A 19,427-nucleotide genomic window follows, 5' to 3' on the forward strand; every position below is an offset into this window, starting at 1 on the left:
TACTGCTAGCCTAATATTTACTGATTTCAGTGCAACGATTACAGCAGTCCAGAACATGAGCTAATAACTATGCTGAATAATTAATAACAAGCTAAAATCACACTTTTACAATACTGACAATGTCATTAAGAGAATGCCCTGTGTAGAATCAAGGCAGGGCTCATAAATAATATTGATACTTTAATTTGAAATTTCATTAAAAATGTATATTTTTTTAGAAGCCGGCTCCACTTTGAAATCATTTCCACAAAAACACAACACTTTGAGTTTTTTGATTTTATCCCTTCCTATACATCTTTCTGAGTGCTATGAACCACATACGACACTTTCATCTGGCCAAAATAAACACTGTACTGTAGTGTCAGTCAATACGTGCACATCTGTGGTGAGCACTTCATCACAGGCTAGTTAGTGATGTTGCAGAGTAAATGACATGTCAGACAATTGCACCTTTAAATGGAAACAAATCACAAAAGAATCTTAGTTGTGGTGTGAGAAAGCTGTGAGAAAGTAAATATTCAAAATACTGAAACATAAAAGTGAAACTATACAGCAGAAAATATCCATCTCTATCTAGTTATGTCAACTGTTCTGAAGTAGAACAAGCTACAGGATGTTGGACAGGGAATTTACATTGTTTTGAAATCTTCCCACTCAGGAAAAAGTAGTGTTTGGACAGTGGGAGCTCATCCCTTTTTGTCCAGAAATGCCACCTCCACCATGTTTCGCTCTAAAGGCTATTTGGATGACGAAATGCGGCAGCCAATTAGGATTGGAACTAAAGTGTAAGCCCCTTCCTTGTATTCAGCCAATTCTAAATGGAGGAGGGAATGCCCGTCGCTACATGTTGACCAGCTCCTGAGCACAGCTGGGGGCCTTGTGTTCCCAGACGCTTTATATTTAGACGTGGATTGGCGCAAACAGTGTTTTTTCTCGTACAATTTGGTTTTGTGCGTTCACTGAGATTCTGTAATTGAATGGAATCTAAATTGACCAGACAAGACCCCAACACTGTTGGTGGCAAAGTGGCAGCAAAGTGGAGTGGGCTCTTGGGTTCAGTCAGGGGCCAGTCGGGTAGGGCGGGAGGGGGGCGGGGGCTGCCGAGCATGAGGCCAGACCAGGCGGGGTGAGTGTGTAAAAGTGGGCATAGTATCCTGACTGGGGCTGGGCATGGTGGCCTGCAGGCTGGCTGAGCAGAGTAAGCAGACTGGCAGGGGGTAAACACTGCACTGTCTGGCCTGGCAAAAGCGGCGGTGCCAACGCAAAGCACCCAGCTGTGTTCGGGCCCTGGGCGAGGGTCTGTCAAGATGCAACAATGGGCTTTCCCTTCTCTAATTATAGTCCTGGCTGAATAAAAACAGAGGAAAAATAGTGGTCTAGAGATTAGGGAGGCTGGTTGGAGGCCAGGTCACCGGAGATGGTTCTAGCCATTGTCACTGCAGTGTCCCTTAGCAAAACATCAACATCAGGACGTATAAAAATGGCCGGCTCATTAGCGCTGCGCTTTGATTGGTTTCAGTGAGTAAAAGGTGTGGGTTTCTGGTACTTGGGTGTCCTCGTGGCTCTGTCGACTAAGGCCACAACAGTCTGGATCTGAATCTGCCGATCACATCACCCACCCAATCTCTCTAATCTGGTCTCTCTTTGTGAATAACAACAACTGAAGGTCATTATCAGGCTTCTGCAGAGTGTTGATGATGAGCTGATCATCTGAATCAGGTGTTGGAGCAGAGAGACATCTAAAACATGTAGGGCAGTGGGCCCTGAGGACCAATAGTACCATTGTCATTCAGTCGTTACCACTAAGAGTACAGAGTTCTGTACCCAGTCCTAATGTTATGTTAGTAGCAGCTTATGTAGCATCAATCCCTCATCTACAAGCAGAGATGAAGAGCTGGCTACCGAAGTGTGGTAAACTCAAATCTTTCAAAATCCACACTCTCAGATTTTCTCCATTTTTAAACTTCTAGTCGTCATTAAGTGATATCACTCGAAACAATTTATCAGACTTCGCTCAGCTCCTTCTAGGGAAACAAACAGCTTTAAAAACTCTTCATGCAGTAAAACTCCCAAAACCTGTGAACAAACTGTGATGTGTAAAATCAGTTTCCTATCATTAAAGTTATGTACTCCTTTTCTGACATGTCTGTTTTTCTGTCCAATAGGTATACTGTTTCTGTGACAATTATAGTAGTGGTAAGTAGTAAACAGTAGGGTTTCCTTGATTTTCCTCTGGAACTTTTAATTGCTCCTCAGACATGGACGCAACACCTCAAAGAAGACCATTTACTGGTGAGTGAAGCCACCCGTGACAATGATATATTCTTAGCTACAGTCAATGAGCAGTGTGAGCGCTGAACATTAGGTCAGTTTTCAGGGCTCGGCATAAGTACGCATCAGCTAGATAGCAGCGACCATCACCAGAGAAAGTGCACCATTAGCATGTCTATACGGCACAAGGGCTCCTTAAATTATGAATGGCTGCTCTCTTTCTGTCACTGGGCATGCACAGGATAAATGAGACTATAGCCAGCCCCCACCCCTCATCCTCCAGGGAATGTTGGTACATTCCATTAAGAGGAACACTTAATTAAAGCATGATAAAATACCACTCGGAGACTCCGGAGGGGTCTGGGAGCTCTGGAGGAGGGAGGGACAGGGGGGCGGTGAGAGACAAGGGAGGGATTCAGTTCACCCCCCATTCTCCCAGCAATGGGAAGTAAGACACAAAATAAAACAAAATCATCCTTCCGTGAATTGTCTCTGCGAGTACAAAAGATCAAAGATAAAGTCTTAAAGGGTTTAATTAAGTACAAGGGAAAGACTTGTCCTTAACGTGAGAGCAGCAAAGGGGACTGTCCATATACACAAAACGCCATGCTGTCTGCACGTTTCTGCTCATGCTCATGCCCAAACATTCAATACACCTGATAGCTTTGCTATTCATTTTGATCTATTTTTGATTTTCAAAGACTGTGTTCACAGATAAATACTAGGTTCTGCTTTCAGTGTATTCACGTCCCTTGATGTAAAAATTGGCTGTAGACAGCAGCTGTAAAACATTAAAACTCTGGGTGAACAAAGATGAGTGTTTTTACACAATTCATCACATTGAGGTGTCAAAATGACTCAAGTTTTAACTGCAGTATGTTTATAACAAAGCTGAGAAAATTTGTTATTTCATTGCATGACTCAACTCACCCACAGTGGCATCCTAATGCATTTCCCACTGCGTGCACAGAGAATCAGTTTTTTTTGTGTGAATGCAAAGTGACAAAAGTAGTCTAGAATGTGGCGCATGTTTATTACTAGCCTCTTGTAAAGAGTTTAAAGGGATAGTTTGAATTTTTCAAAGTGAGGTTGTATGAGGTACTTATCCATAGTCAGTGTATTACCTACAGTAAATGTCAGCCTGCATGCCCCCAGTGTGGAGAGGCAGCAGGAGAGCCAGTGTAGGAAGCTAAGCAATGCACTCACCTAAAAAAGTCTGTACTTTTTTTGTGTAAGTCTGTACTCTGTAGTTTTACAAAGATTAATTTTTGTAAATCAGTGTCAAATTAAAATGTCCTGTGTAAGTTATATAGGCGACTGGCACTAACACAGAAACACAGAGAGTAAATACTTCGTAGTAGTTCTTTACCTTTCCCAGCACGGTGAGACAACTGGGGTCCAGTTCTGGTTGCTCCAGCTTCACCACTCCAACCCAGCCATACTCATATAGGTCCTCTTCATCATTATTATTACATAGTCCCAAAGGATGCATCTGGAAAGGAGATAGAAAGGAAAGATAAGTATTTATATAAAAATGTATTAAGTCACTGTCTCAAAAGGTGACAATGTAACAAAAAACACTTTGAAAGTCACACAAGTCACAAGTATAGCATTTTGATATTAATACAACAGAAAAGTAATATGTGCAGTGGTTTAAGAAAACATGAAAAGGTGCCCCACACAATGCATCAAGTTAGGGTCCCGGCATCACTGGCTTATACATTTTACCTCCCACCCCCCACCTCACCCCTTATCTGAGGGAGTACGACAATTTATAATCCACTTCTCACCTATTTTCCATAATGAAACATAAGAGCTTAAGAGCATTAGACGTCTCTTAAGTATTCGCTGTGTGCGGCAAAATCTTGCAGGATCTAAACACACAGTGCAGCATTCTACCAGACCTCTCAAAGAATAGCAGCAGATAAGCAAAACTGGGATTTATGTCCTTTCATGGACCTGCTGATGAGGCAGATTTTCACTGAATTTCTACTTAAAGAAGGGTGCGTTAAGTCTACTTCGCCCGTTACTACTGTAAATGATTAATGCTGCTGCCATTTCTATTGTGTTTGTGCATACACAATAATTTATCTTCTCTTATTAAATTAAAACCTGGATGCTGACTTTTCACACCAACACACTTACACAGTCTGATCAGTGTCTGTCAGGCTATTTAGAACTGTCCTTTCATTACACTTAAGGCCACTAAATTGGCTCAGTTCTCTGTGCCAAAAAGATCTCAAGAGCAAGATCCTAGACGATGTCTTCAGGGATGATTAAAGCTAAAGGATCACAAACACTGACTCACTCTCTGGCCCCTAAAACAGAAAGAGGTGGCAGCCTACTTAATTGCAAACTAACACAAGCATTTATCGCAGAGCTCTTCCGTTACTTCACTTGATGTGCCTTGACTGTGTGAAGGTGGTGAAGAAGGCTAGATGATAAGGGTGTTAGAACATATCAACACACTTTACCATTATGATATTATGTTTTGTGATACTGTATTGATTCTATAAAACATCATTAATTTTTAAAATTCATGGCAGTATCCTCAGCTATTTCACTCTTCCACTCTAATGCAAAAAATCCCATTGTACTGACTGCATTTCATGTGTATGGTGGTGTGTTCTTTATACTACAATTGCAATATATCACCTTGCTAACAGTATTGCAATACATTGCAATATATTGAATTATAACTTCTGTATCATGCATCTTGTCACCAGATTCCTGCCAATATATTACAAGCCCTACTAGAGAGTAGCTGAGTATAAGACATGTTATCACAGAATAAGGTTGGGAGAGAAAAAAAATCAATAAATACTGAATCGGCCCTCCAAGTATTGTGATCGTATCGAATCAGGAGATAAGTGTAGCGTCCCAGCCCCGTCACAGAATGAGAATTAAAAAAAAACAAATCTGTATTCCACATCTTCACATCAAGAGACTGCATGCTAGAGACTGAAATCTAATAATCATCTTGTTTATGTGCTAGTGTGCACTCCCAAGAGGTGACTGTATAATGAGGGAAGTTAACAGATAAAGTTAACAATCAAAGCAGTCTGTCACTGTGAACTAAATAGCGCAATAAAAGCCGTGAAACATGCATAACTAAAGACAAAATGAAAGCAAAAAGTAGAGGACAACAATGGCTGTCAGCCATTCACTGGGAATAATGATCTGCTCAGACAAGGTTGGATTAAAACTGTAACCAAAGTGGAGTCCCAAAATCCTGGATCCATTCCCCACCCTGGCAACGGTGCAAAGACAAGCTCCTGTATTAGCATTAAAACTGGGCCAAACTGACCTGCAGGCCACTTATCCTATTAACCCGCTGACCACAGCACCCCAATCAGCCAGCACTGTGGCGCCGAGCCCCAGGCCACTCCGGCCCCCAGGCCACTGCTGATGACCCGAGATACCCTTCTCCCTCTGGTGACCCCTGACCTTTGAACCCCACTTCATCACATTGGGAGCAGGTTAGTCGTGCAGCAGGCCAATTGAAGAGATATTCAGAAGGCGCCTCGTCACTTCAGTGCCACAAGGCAGAGGGGTCAAACCTCTGCCCTAAAGGATTTCTGGGGAGGACTTAGCTAAGAGTATGGGGGTCAAATGCAAATCAGGTGGACTATTGAAGACTCATAGGGAAGGAATGTGGACGTGTGCCGTTATGGAGCTCCATCACTCTGTCTGATGATGAAGATACTGGCATCGGTTTTAACAGCAGAGAGACAGGCATGAACAGTAGATACTGAACTGAGGCAATCACAAGGTTTTAAAGGGATATTGCAATTATTTGATGTGCAATCAGTGTGTTTCCTACAGCAGATGGCAGTCACAAGCCCTCAGTCTGGAGAAGCAGAGAGGAGTACCGGTGTAGGAAGCATAGCAATGAATGGTCAGCAACAAAAGGTATTATTTACCTCCCCAAAACAACCAGACAACATAGAAGAAATTTGCTGCCTTGATTTGTTAGTTTGTTTGCATTTGTGTTACTGTGGAAATCTTAAATATTATTCTAAAACACCCAAGTCACACAATTACACAAACAAATTAACAGATAGAGGTATCGGTAGACCTGCAGCTCTTGTGTTCTGTGAGGTAAAATCACTGATTTCGCCTGTGGAGTTTGGTCTGTTTGGAAAGACTGTGTGGTGTACACTTCAGCTGATATCGATTTTTTTAGTGGAACTTTTTTAAGTGGCCAAACTACTGATGACCCTGTCCTGTTCATTGCTTAGCTTCCATGTTACTTCTTTACAAACTGGGGGCGTGCCAGCTGCCATGTACTGCAGGCGATACACTGGCTACCTCATAAAAATAAACCAAACTATGCCTTTAAAAGGTATTCAGCTGGGAAGGACATTTAATACCAACAATGCATACAGACACACATTTTCTCCTAGATTCTGAATGGCACCTTTACAGACAAGAACGCTCATCCTTGAATCCTCTTCCTCCTCCTCAGGCCTCCCACACACAGACAAATGTGAGTGTGACGAAACATAAAAGACTAAGCTCCAATTTTCAACCACAACTTTTGTCCTTGGAAACAAAATGGATCATTCTCTCAACAGTAAAGAGGAGGTCAGCGTGAATCAAGGCTACTTTTTCACAAATCACCTTGTCTGTCTGCATTTCATATCCTCAGTGCACATTTTTCTCAAAAGCTGTTTTTCTCTCTTGTAAACATATGTGAGCTGAGAGCCGTCATGCTCTGGATGACTGTTTGGAAGATAGATATTAGCCTAGGGCTGGAGGCAGCACAGGTATACATTACATACACATTTGGTATGATAATGTCAGAGCGCGCTCTCCCTCTCAGCCTTTGGAGGATGCAAAAATTGAAGGGAGAGACAAAGATAAAAGAACATAACCTAGTCAGGCTTCCATTCACCCTGCATATCCCGACCTGCCCCTCCCACATATCATCATTCTCAAACCGTAACAAGTCTCCCGAGCATACCGCACATCCCAGTCAACTGAGGTAACATTTTGCATTTCATGTGAGAAACCCTGTGAGCAGGCTGTTGGGGAGGAAGCAGAGAGAGTCGGTGAAGGAAGGGATCTAAAGAGAGGCTCAATCATAGACATTTATATGTAGATGTCACATTAGTCTTTGGATCATACATCAAAGTCACCGCCTTATTGGTCCAGGTACGACTGGCCTGTGAAGTAATACATAAGCACTGTGGTACTGTAGTGCTGCAGAGATGTCCTGGCCTACAAATCTCGTTCTCCAGATGTAAGAAACCATGTTTGTTTGGAACAGACCAAAACAAATGTCATCACCATGATTTTCATTTTTTTTTCAGTGAAAATAAAAATGCTGAGGCAAAAATGATCATTGCTATGAATAATGAATCACAATCACAATATCCCTTAAAATAACTGCAGCCTGATTTTCTAAAACTATATTGTGCAGCCCTACCTTAGAAATAAAAGCCACTCAGTGAAATCGGGTGAGAAATGTAAACGTTAGTTGGAGATGGGATCAAACCAATCAAGTATCAATATTGGATCTTAATATTCACATAAGACATTGGGTATATGACTTGCGTTAATGATCTGCGTTCCAATATAAATTCCAAGGTCATGTGTTGTCTAATTAAGTAATTACTATGCTACATTTAAATAGCTCCTTTCACCTTCAGTCTAATTGGCATGCAAGGGAAACACATCCCAGCATGTTATGTCAGTTGTACATGAATATCACAAGCTACAATCTTACAGTGGCCCACAATGGTTGGAGGGCACCATTACACAAGTTACAGTAAACAAATTACATAAGCTTTCCAGATTGTGAAAATTCTGACCGGCTGTGCATCACCATCAACTGACTCATAACTTTATCACTAAACTAAAGGTCGGTTTTGGTGTCATGTAACCATACTAATACCAAAAATCATAATATCATCTAGAAAAAAAAAAGAGTGCTGGTATCGTTACAGTTCAGATATGGGGATTGGATGAGAACTCACAAAATTCGATCAGTGCATCTCTAGTAATAGTTTGTACTTTATATGCAGAAAAATGCCTGCTCCCATGTTTACATGCATTACTGCACAGGCCAGTCTTGCCTGGACCAATATGGCAGCAACACTGACAAATCGCAGCAATGGGCCAAAGCAGCGTTCACATATAAATGTCTATGGGCTCAATAGTCAATCTACAGGAGAACCAGGAAGTGGAGCGGCTCACTGTGTGATTATGACCTCTCTCTCCTGCTTGTCTAACAGCTTGGATGGCAGCGGGGAGCCCCGCCTGCGCCCCTGGGTCCTGAACACTGGGCCATTGTGCGGGGGCTCTTGCAATCCAAATGGGGCAGTGTTGTTGTTGTGGACCATGTTGTTATTTTAGAGGCTGGCCATTGCACCATTATCTCCACCACAGGGATTTTTCTTTTTTGTCACATGTTGATGTAGGCGTTGATGGATGTGGGGACGGGCAGCAAAAGGAAAAGGAGCTTGGTTTAGATGAGAAATGGTGATCTAGTGAAGTGGGTCACAGCTACTGGCCGTGCACACAAAGGAGCAACAAGCACATATGCAAACGTGCCTTCACACACACAAACACACACAAAATGACAGAGACTGTCCCCTCTTGTGTTCCAACTGCTTGCTTTCCCTGCTAGGCCCCAAATCACACAAGCTCAGCCCACTGGAAACACCCCGTTGCTCCACTTTGCTCCGCTCCTCCGTACCCAGGGTTTTGGGTGAAGGGCATCCGGCGCCCCTGAAGTGCCACAAGGGGGCGGCTCTTGTTCTGCCCTGCCTGTTCTGCCCCTGGGGGAGGCAGCCTTTCACATGAATATCCCGTTACAGAGGCCACACTCTCTCTCAATGAAATCCTGGCGGGGATTTGAACTCCACCTGTCACTCAAGCTGGCCACACCCCCTGCCAAGCCCCACGCCTTCCAGCAAAACCACCTGTAGAGAGTCTGGTGCTTTTTAATGTAGTACCACCTTCTTAGTACTATGATTATATTATATATAAAGACTGATTCATACTATGGTGTTTTCATTAAATAGTGACTTATTCTGTTTCATTGTAAAGTTGAGTTTCTAAGATTTCATCCCTCCTCTATTGCTGAGTGTTGTATGCAGGTTTACATGGCACTTTATTTAATATTTTTGTCCATATATTTTAATACACTTCCATATAGCTTAAACACAAGAAACGACTGCAAAATGCATCGTAATTCTGTGAAAACAGATGGAACAATGAAATTAAATGTGTGCAAAATTGTGCATTAATTGTTTTAGAATTTTGACAGTCAAAAATGAATGTTTTGTTTATTTCTATGAAAGGTATGGGATGTTTTGTTTCTGCTTCTAACAAAGCTTGTGAGCCAACAGTATAACAACATTGGCATCAAGTGGTATCTCATGATGTCATCAGCGTTGCCACTGTTAGCAGTTGCCAGTTAGTGTGGAAAAACAGCAAGAATGGCAGCTTGACAGTATGCACTTGGCTTCATTTTGGTACCGATCCCAAGTGTTCAGCAACGAAAGGAGGAGCAGGACCAAAGTGAACATCAATTCAACTTATGCTTGTTGGAGTAGCTGAGGGAGATTCTACTTGAGCGGTGAGCTAAAGCTATGGATTGCTAGCTAGCTAACATTAATTACTGTTCAGGTTAGGGTTATAAGAAAATACTTATACATTCGAGTATCACAAAATTATGATTTGTGGTACTGTATCAGTTCTCAAAAGCATTAGATTGTGATACATGTCTATATATTTGTGGTACACCCCAGACCACTAGACAGCACTGTTGTTATCCATCTTTGCTGTTCTGATAGCATATAAAACAAAATTTATAAACTAAGATTTTATACATAAGGGTGTGTTTGTTCTTTATAGTCTTTTCTTTCTAAAATTAGATTAAATAGCAATATCACCTTGCTTACAGTGTCACAATATATTGAATCATAACCCCTTTATCATGATACGTAACACATAGCCAATTCTTGTCAATACACGGCCCTAGATAACATTAAACACCAGCAAACAATAATTATGTGCATTGCTGTCATGCATATTGATCTGACGAGATAGTAACATAACGTTATCAGTGGAATGTTATCAATGTTATCAACGGCATCAAAGATTTGGTTCACCTGACAGAAAAAAACAAATCATAAAAAACTTTTTTTAAACTTTATCCCACCCAGTCTGTGGTCTTCTCCTCCACAAACAAGTGGCCTGATAACAGTTGGTAATGGGATCAAAACAGGGACCTACTTCTACAAACTCCCACCACCACCACCTCCCCAGACCCCCGTGCCCCCCGGCTCTCAAAGGAAATCAGAATGCAAGTCACACCATCCAACGCCATTCTTCTCCGTCTGTCTGTGACACAATTCGCTGAGCCTTTGATCATACAACAACCACTTCTTCTGCACCCCCCTCCCCCTTCCCCTTGCCACACCCCCTTTTCCTCTCTCCCTCTAAATTATTGGTGGCCCTGGTTACAACCCCCCCACCCCCCCCACCCCCGATTACCCCCTCATCCCTTGCAGAGTCCAAAACAGTCACCCTCCCCTGCCCTTACCATGCTATATCGCCCTTGCATGAAAGAGCTCATCTTTATCTTCTGCACAGCTGTGTGTATATTTTACAAACTCTATCCTTACTTGCACCTCAACATGAAAAGTAGGAATGGCCGACATAAAAAGTAACAATCAGCAAGTTTGTTTTCCCGCCCTACTTAACTTTTTAAAAATTCTTCTGAACGCCTTTGAAATCTTTGTAACTTCTCCAAACGTCTAGATTTGCACATGAAACATCCCCAAGGCTAAAAGAGAAAAGCTTTCTTTGTGACAAAGCAGAAATTTCAAACAGATTATACCCCTCTCTTGCTTTTAACACCACCGGCCAGGAAAGCCTTGTGAACTTGAGGAGAAATAATGCTCATAGGGTAGAAAATCTTGCTGAAACACGGTGCTTAATGTGCTGCGCATTACAACAAGGCATCCTTGCTACAACACACCAGGAGCTCAAAACATCAAAGAAAAAGTAGGCGGATTGGAGAGGAGAATGATCCCTGAGCTAAACTGGTCTATACGGGATGTAGATGTAGACCCCTGCATGCAAGTCTTTGAAACATCAACTCTAAAAAAAATCTTTAGAGACTGATATTTTACCCAGACCTGAGTTCCTACACTTCTTGTGATGGCATTTAGGTCACACCGAGGATGAGTTTCTGTCATAACAATCAAAGCTGCCTTGTTGTCTGAAAGCTGGTGCCAGCCACAGACAATTTTTACAAGATGTTCTTTGTTAGGCTGGCTAAATGATTAACCGGACAGATCTGTTGTTCATGGGTTTCCTTTATGAATTTTGGAAGAGGAGCTGGCACCTATTTCACATGTACACACAATCTAGAAGAAGAAAAACCTGGGCACGGCGCCAGTCCTCGCACCCACCTGCTTCCCCGGCGCAGTGCGTGTGTTTACGTATCTCACTGTTTGAGCACAGGCGTGTGTGTTGGTCAGCGTGTAGCCTGAAACACATCATGGGTGACCGAGGGGTAACTCAGGGGCATCTCTCACTGACCATCCGCTTGCCGTGAACTCATTCACCCCAGTGAAGGAGCATCCCGCCCACCTACCCGGTCCTTTAATTCAGCCGACCCCTCCGACCTCCTCCAATGCCACTCCCCATCGCCACCTCGACCAGCGCTTTCCCCTCCCCAGCACTGGGCTTCAACCCCCCTCTCTATGGGGGTGGTAGTGAGGGGGGATATTGTCAACTTCCTGGAATAACAAACCAGCCTTGCCAACAGAGGTAGCGGGTGGTTGTGTTGAGGGCTGTGGGGATGGGATGGGATGGGTGGGTATGTCTGATCACAGGCCACAGACCGAGTCTCCCCTTAGACCTGTGGTGTCTTTCAGAGCTTCATAACAGTCACAACACTCACAAAAGAGTTTCTTTAAGCCAGGACAAGACGGGACATAAGAGCAGTAATGCAACAGGATGTTCAGGACAGATCCATATGGGTCACTGTTTGAACCTGTTGGTAAATCATTAGTTAGTTAATTCTTCCATTTGTATTGGCTGCAAATGATGATTATTGTAATTTATGATTAATCCATCAATCATTAAAGATGGGATTATACTCCCAAACTGACATGTACTCTGACAGACTGCAGACCAAAAGTCTAATATGTTACTTCCCAACAGCTGGAAAAGTGAGGGGGGTTAGCCCTGAAGTAAGCTGAGCAGGAAATGCTAACAATAGCAGTACATTTGTGCCCACAACGTTAGCTCCGGTGTGATCATATCCCTTTCAGAAGCTTTGTAATCCAACCTTGAATGGCAGTGTCTTTTTGGGGGTGGGCATTGTATCCATAATAAATCCATAATGAAAAATCCAACACTGAATGTCTTTTGTGATTATTTATTCTTTTTTTCATGTTAAAAACAGCTGTTGTTGTTAGCATGTCACTGTCAATCCCATAAGACCTTAGGTTTAATGTGTAGACCACTGAGAGGCTGTCTCTCTGACTTGTGTGTGACAGTGCTGACCTCAAACACATTATGTAACGGACAAACATGAGACTGAACCTGCAAAAAAATTGCAGTGATTACAGTAATGAGCCCTCCTCATGATAAGCATCACATTACCGCAGTATTGCTGCTAATGTCACAGTCCTACCCCAGTGCCCAGCCACCAAAATCTATGTGTGCACGCTATGAGGGCCGAAATGTACATAACACTGACCCTAGCAGACAGGATTTAGTTTGAAAATTTTCAAAACTAGTGAAAAAATGCCCATGACGAGCTCATAGGTGGTATCTTTTCAATTATTCTTTTGTCCAATTTAAAGCAAAACAACTATAACATAAAGCAGCCCTTACTTTAATTAAGCTGGAACCAGCAGCTGTTTTGTGCTTAGATAATTACTGAGATGATTAATATATTACAAATTGTTGATTTATCTTCTGTTGATTGATCACTTTAGTGATTTCAGAACTACATTTGTTAGCGGTCTCTGGAAGGTGGCCAAAGAAGTGATGCCCCAAACCACTTCAACAAATAGCATTAGCACTAAAACTGTCACCAAAACAATAAAAACCACCAGACTAGTATGCCTAAATTAGTGTCTGCAAAGCATTTTATGTAAACCAGCATGGAAGGATAACATGGATGCTTTATTATGTAACATCCAGCAAACAAGCATAAAACTGTCAGCCAAAACACACAAACGAGCAAAATACCAACGTCGTGTTATCACCAGCTCCTCCACCAGCTACCCTGCTGTACTCTCCCTGAAAACAAACTGTGGCACAGTCAGGACACAGTCAACTTCGCCCAAACTTAACCCCTGACACTCTGCCGCGCTCCTGGCAATGAGGTGACCTCCCTCTACCAGCGCACGCTATTCAGACCGCCAATAAACACGTGGAAGGTGAAACAGATGAGGTGAGGGTGTTTGCTGGGAGCTTGTCCACAGTTCTTGTGGGCGAAAGTGGCATCCTAATTTAAAGTCAGCGAGAAAAGTACTTTCACACAGACACACGCTACTGTAGTCTACACCAGCTGCCACATACATACAGTGATATCTAATCTATCAACCTGCTCTGAATAGCAACATGGCTGCACACAGAAATGGATCAAATTCGCAAAAATATGAAACAACACATAAACAACCTCTATGTTATGATCAAGTATGTGGCAAGTCACAACTGATTGACAGTCATAAGTCAGAGGTCAAACTTTCCCCAAGTCCTGTCGCCATCTGTTCATGTGGAATGCATCTTCCTGCTTTCATGCCTCCACAACGCCTCTATTTCATTATCACACCTTGCCCGCTGGCCCACAGACACACAGTCTGAACCCTGAAGAGCTCAGACATCATGTTAGAGGGACAGAGGAAGGAAATCAAGGTCTTACACGGAGCCTTAATCCAAAAGATGGCCCTAAAGAACCTTAAGTGGAACGAGCGAGGGCGAGGACTCTCCCTTCAGCAGGTCATTTTAGTTCAGGCTCTGTGAGGTTAAGCTTCTGGTGCAGATGGGGACGCGCACATTCGACAGACACTCAGACCTCACCAGGAGGATTTACAGTGAACGTCCTTGGCCGCAGACAGGTTAGGGTTACCGCCAGTGTTAAGACACGACGAGTCTGTTCAGGCTTTTATCACGTCTGTGTCTGGAGAAAACTTAGACCAAGTAGGATTTAAAGTGACTTCAGGCTAAACTTGAGATTTTTGCTACTTGTTAACAGATATGTTACTCATATATTACCATTTTATATAACTGAACAGATAAAACAGATGTCAGTTATCATGTTAAAATAAGATACTGCGTGTATAAGAATCAATTTAGTTTACACAAATACACTTTTTTGAAATAAATATGATTTCTTTCTCCGTCCCAACTGCTTGACAACTTCCTTGAGTCAATGTTCCTCTCCTAATTTAAAGATAGGAAAACAGCATTACACATGCATCCCAAATTCCTAGAATCTTAAACTAACTCTTTGGATAACCATTAAGCTTTTTCACTTCTTCACCTGTAGTAGTTGTAGTTAATCAACTAGCGAATGGCAGCTAACAGTAACTAATGGTAGTGTTTGCCAGTTGTTTCTTTTAGACAGCGGATGATGTATACGGTGGAAACTGACTGGTATCTTAGCACTCTCTTTCTTTTATCTCCAAAGTTAGCATTGTTGTAAATTTTGCCAAATAGCTGTGGATTTTTCAACAGATGTTACTATTATCTGTAACTCATCTGTCTTAAAATGAAGTGTCCATTGTGATTTTTGCTTCATTTTTGTATGTTTTGATGTCTGCTTCAGTATGTTTTAGTGATAAGAAATAAGGGTTGCAAAGTTTAGAGCGGCGAGATGAGTAAAGTAGTGTCAGTCGCTAAGTAGCAGGCATAACATGTTTCAAAAGATGTTGGATTGAGTATTTAGGATTTTCTTAACCTGAGGTAAGATAACATAGGAATCCTGAAGATTTAATAACAATAATACTGATACTAATACTAAGACTTATTCCTAAAAGAATCCTAAGACTTAAGATAGAGAACAGGGGTCACATTACAGAAACTTTGTTGTTGTTCTGTCAGTTTTCCGCACTGAAAAGCTGCCAATCAAGATGTTGGGCGGTTTGCCTTCTACGCAATAAATAACACATCTTCGGAGTTTGTTGAGAGGTTGATCCATTTAGTCCATAATCACAATAGATCTTGTCCTCCTACAGAGGTTCAATGTCAGACTGCACAGGGAAGAAACAAGCAAAAGAAAGGAGCAAGAGTTTTGAATTGCTGCTTTCTATGTATAGCATGCATAAATAGACTCACAAACTTGAAATGCATACACTAACACACCACACACACACACACCTCCCCTCTCACTCTCTCAGTCACTTTGGCCCTCTCGGTCACTCTCTGCCCCTCTTTCCCAGCACTAGAAATAACTTCAAAGCGGGCTGGTAGCCTTGAGGAGAGAAGGAGCGGGATCCAGTTACAGTGGAGCAGCTGGGAGGGCCCTACAGGTGGGGCCGGCACTCCACCTCCTGTAACATTATCACCGTAAAGGGATCCCTCTGCTTTTCCTCTCGAATAATGAAGACTTCCTCTCTTTTGTCTTCTCCGTTGGGACTAAAGGAACAATTAGCCAAGCTAGCCCGACGTCCATCTTTTATTTTGGCGGTCTAAACCAATGTTAAGGAGTGTGATAAAGAAAAAACACAATGTTGGGGAGTGGAAAAAGGGAAATTTGTCATTGCTAAAGCACCAATTACATTTTTGTAATGTGAACACTAAGTTTAGTCTACACTTCTGACAGCCTTTTCTGACACACAAACCAAAAATCGCTCTGCTCGAACCAACCAAACTCCATAAGCTAAAAAAATACACAAAATATGGTCTACAGCTATCTCAATCTGTTAATTTGTTGTATTATTGTATGCCTTTGGTGAATCCGAACAATCCTTTTACAAGACCAACGTCACAGAATAACACAAACAAACTAGCAAATCGAGCCAAGCAACTCCCGTATTCTACAAGGTAAAATAACCGATTTCGCATAAGGAATTTGGTTGGGTTGAAGAGACAACTATTTGGCTTATGGTAGTGGTTTCTTTTAAGAAAAGCCTGTCTAACAGCAAAGCAAAATGGTGAAAATAACTTAATATAACACGCACTTAACCTGACATTGATTTTTTTTGGATGGACCATTTTTAAGTGGCTAAAGTACCTTTTGTTGCCAACCCTGTCCAAAGCAGTTCATTGCTTAGCTTCCCTGCTGGTACTCCTCTCTGCTTCTCCACACTGGGGGCATGCCGACCACCTCTACTGTAGGTAGCATACTGACTCTCAATAAATACCTCACCCCACCCCACTTCAAAAAATCTGAACTATCCCTTTAAGTGCATCTAGTGATGGAAGACCGAAGCTCACTTTCACTCTTAAACACGAGTAAGAAAACTTCTCATTAAGTCCGAGCAAGGCAGCTTCGTGATGCGAGTCTCAGTGCAGTCATCATCTGTCCGTTTGCGCCCCCGACAACAACCACTACTCGCTGTCCCCTCCTTAACCTTCCCCGAAAATTACCTCCGCGCCATCTTCATAGCAACGGGCAAAGCAAACAAGTGTCATGGTTTCAGTGCGAGCAGGGGACGCTGGCAGAGGACACCTAATATCATGTAAATGTCCGGATATGTAGCACAAGGCTCTGGGGTTGACAGCTTTAACACTGAGCAGGACGCTGAGCTTGTGACTCTATTAACTCAGCGAGTGCATCCCCAAACAGTCAATGGCGTGTGTGTCTCCCTGGTGTCACTTTCAGCTCTTCAGTCTTTAAAACCCAGAGTGACACGAACAAAGGACAGGCCGACAAAGTTCAGGGGTCAACATTGCGTTGGATGCCACCATTTTGGAAAGAGAAGGGGGGTGGAAAGAACTGCCCCCCCCTCGCTCCTTCCCTGAAGAGATCACAGCATCTATGTGCAAAGATAACAGCAGACAAACGTATTGTTTCTGTGCGCAAAGGGCTGCTGTCCTTATGAGGACAATTACAAAAGTAGGTGAACACATGCATAAATTATTTGTCAGCATCAAGGTGCCACAGTGAATTCATTAGCATGACTAACAATGTAACAAGCAAAGGGAAATGGGGCTCGTGAATAAACAATTGTTTACTTCTTCCCAACATGATTCTCACTAGATTTCATTTTGAATAAGACAAGTCAACTTCACTTTCTACATATCATGGCTAAGTATAAGAATTCACAAAAAACATGGGCAAGAACTCAATCAACTGACTTTTTAAATGATTTGGCTAGAAATTGTTAGAAAACTGTAAAAAAAAACAAAAAAAAAGTTCCCAGAGTCAAAGGCGATGTCTACAAAGCCCCAAAGATAAAACTAGCTGAAACTCGGCTTGTTCTGATACCATTATCAGAAAATTGCCTCCAAAACCTGCATTAACGGGGCCTTCGCAGATACGACAGTTAGCCACGCCATGGCTAACAGCTGTATACGACTAATCCCATACAGGGGTTAGTCATATACAGCTGTTAAAAGCACTTCAGATCAGTACACCCTATCAGCTGATAGGCAAAGCTCAGGTATTGGGAGTGGGACCATACGGTGTTTGACCCGATCTAGCTGAAAATGGCAAATGTTTTACAATTTTGCTTGAGAAAAGGCTTAAAAAGATTAATTGTTTGGAGAAAAAAAAGTTTCTTTTGTTTGACTAAATTAACAGTTCCCAAACTGTTCACCCCTTCAGAGGCCCCAATTATTATCAGTCATTAACAATAATTGGGGAAGCAACTGATAAAACAGAACTCAAGATAAATTCTAGCAAACTCTTGTTTATTTCCTCCACATAAATCTTATTTTTTCACTCTATATTTCTCCCCTGGTCATCCACAACCCCCTTGCAGTAGCTCTGTACCCCTGTTTTGGGAACCAGTGGACTAAATAATTAATGAACTAGTCATTTTAGCACTACACACACACATTTATCAAACAATTTTCTGCCGTTGTTCAACACCACATTCAGTATTTGCCCTGTTAGATTATGTTCACTGCCAGCACCCGCCCCAAATATCAGTGGCATCTCCCGCTCCAGCCTGCACCTCCCCGCTCCTTTTCAACCCTTGCCATAAAACAAAAGTCAATGTCACTACTTAATGAGCTATGATTAATGCTGCTGCAGAGCGGCTGCTGAGCCCAGAGAGGAAGGAGGGAGGCTGGAGGGTGCGCATACCTGGCGCAGTCGGCCCGCTCTGTGTGTGTGCGTGTATTAGAGGGCTGAGGGGTTGAGGTTGCTAAAAGTGGACCGAGGGGAGGATTGCAGTCATCAACACCTAGGCTCTGAGTGGCCTTTGATGTTGTGCAGCGTCTTTGATGGTCCCGGCCATGGAGGAATGCTGCTCGCCCTCCCTCCCCGCCCAAAAAGCCCCCAGAGTTGTGGAATGCGGCGCAAGCTGCTGCTCGGCCTGCTGGAATGGGATTAGAGCATAGGCGGCCCATATTGCCCTGCGCTCCCCTCCCTCAGCTCGCTCCCACCCTACCCTCTGGAGTGGACAACATGGCGGCAACCTTTTCCAGACCCCAAACTTTGGGGCGATGGTGGGAAGAAGAGGAGGATGTCCCAAGTGTTGTTTTCATCAGTCTCTCCTGTCTGCTTCAGTCTGTCTCAACCACGAACTATAAAAGCTCAAACTGCGGCAGGTTCAGCTACATACAGCACCTCCTCCTCATCTAGAAAACATAATATATCTTATCAACAAGCAGATGGGAAGGAGTTCTCTTTACTAATAAATTTTTTCATGTATTTTCATGGGCAGATCATTTTCCTGAACTGATTGATTTGGTGGTGTAAAAATTAGCTCACTAGAACAGCTTCCCATGTCTTGTTTTGTCCTACCAGCTAATCAAAACAGATATTCAGGTTTACTGTCAAATTAGACAAAAAAAAAAAAAAAACACACATCACTTTTACATCACCAGATGCAGGAAGAACAACAGATTTTGCAGCAGGAGAAGCTTTTTCAGTCAATATAGCACACACACAAGAATTTATTGCTTCAATTGATTGGATTTTACCATCAACACTGACTGGACAGCAACATAAAAAATGGTACATTTTACCTTTAATTTTCTGTCAAGCAACTAAATCAATTGTT

The 19,427-nt window shown here is 42.5% G+C and overlaps 1 protein-coding gene across 2 annotated transcripts in view; it reads right to left on the reverse strand.

Moving 5' to 3' along the window:
* Positions 1 to 19,427, reverse strand: part of znrf3 (zinc and ring finger 3) — an 84,390-nt gene that overhangs the window by 35,979 nt on the left and 28,984 nt on the right. For both annotated transcript variants that reach the window (XM_084728355.1, XM_084728354.1), the window contains exon 2: positions 3,641 to 3,763. In XM_084728355.1, coding sequence (XP_084584481.1) covers positions 3,641 to 3,763 — 123 coding nt within the window. The remainder of the gene's footprint in view (positions 1 to 3,640; positions 3,764 to 19,427) is intronic.

The sequence above is a fragment of the Lutjanus erythropterus genome, chromosome 10, assembly GCF_056507025.1.
Source record: "Lutjanus erythropterus isolate fLutEry1 chromosome 10, fLutEry1.hap2, whole genome shotgun sequence".
Taxonomy (NCBI): domain Eukaryota; kingdom Metazoa; phylum Chordata; class Actinopteri; order Lutjaniformes; family Lutjanidae; genus Lutjanus; species Lutjanus erythropterus.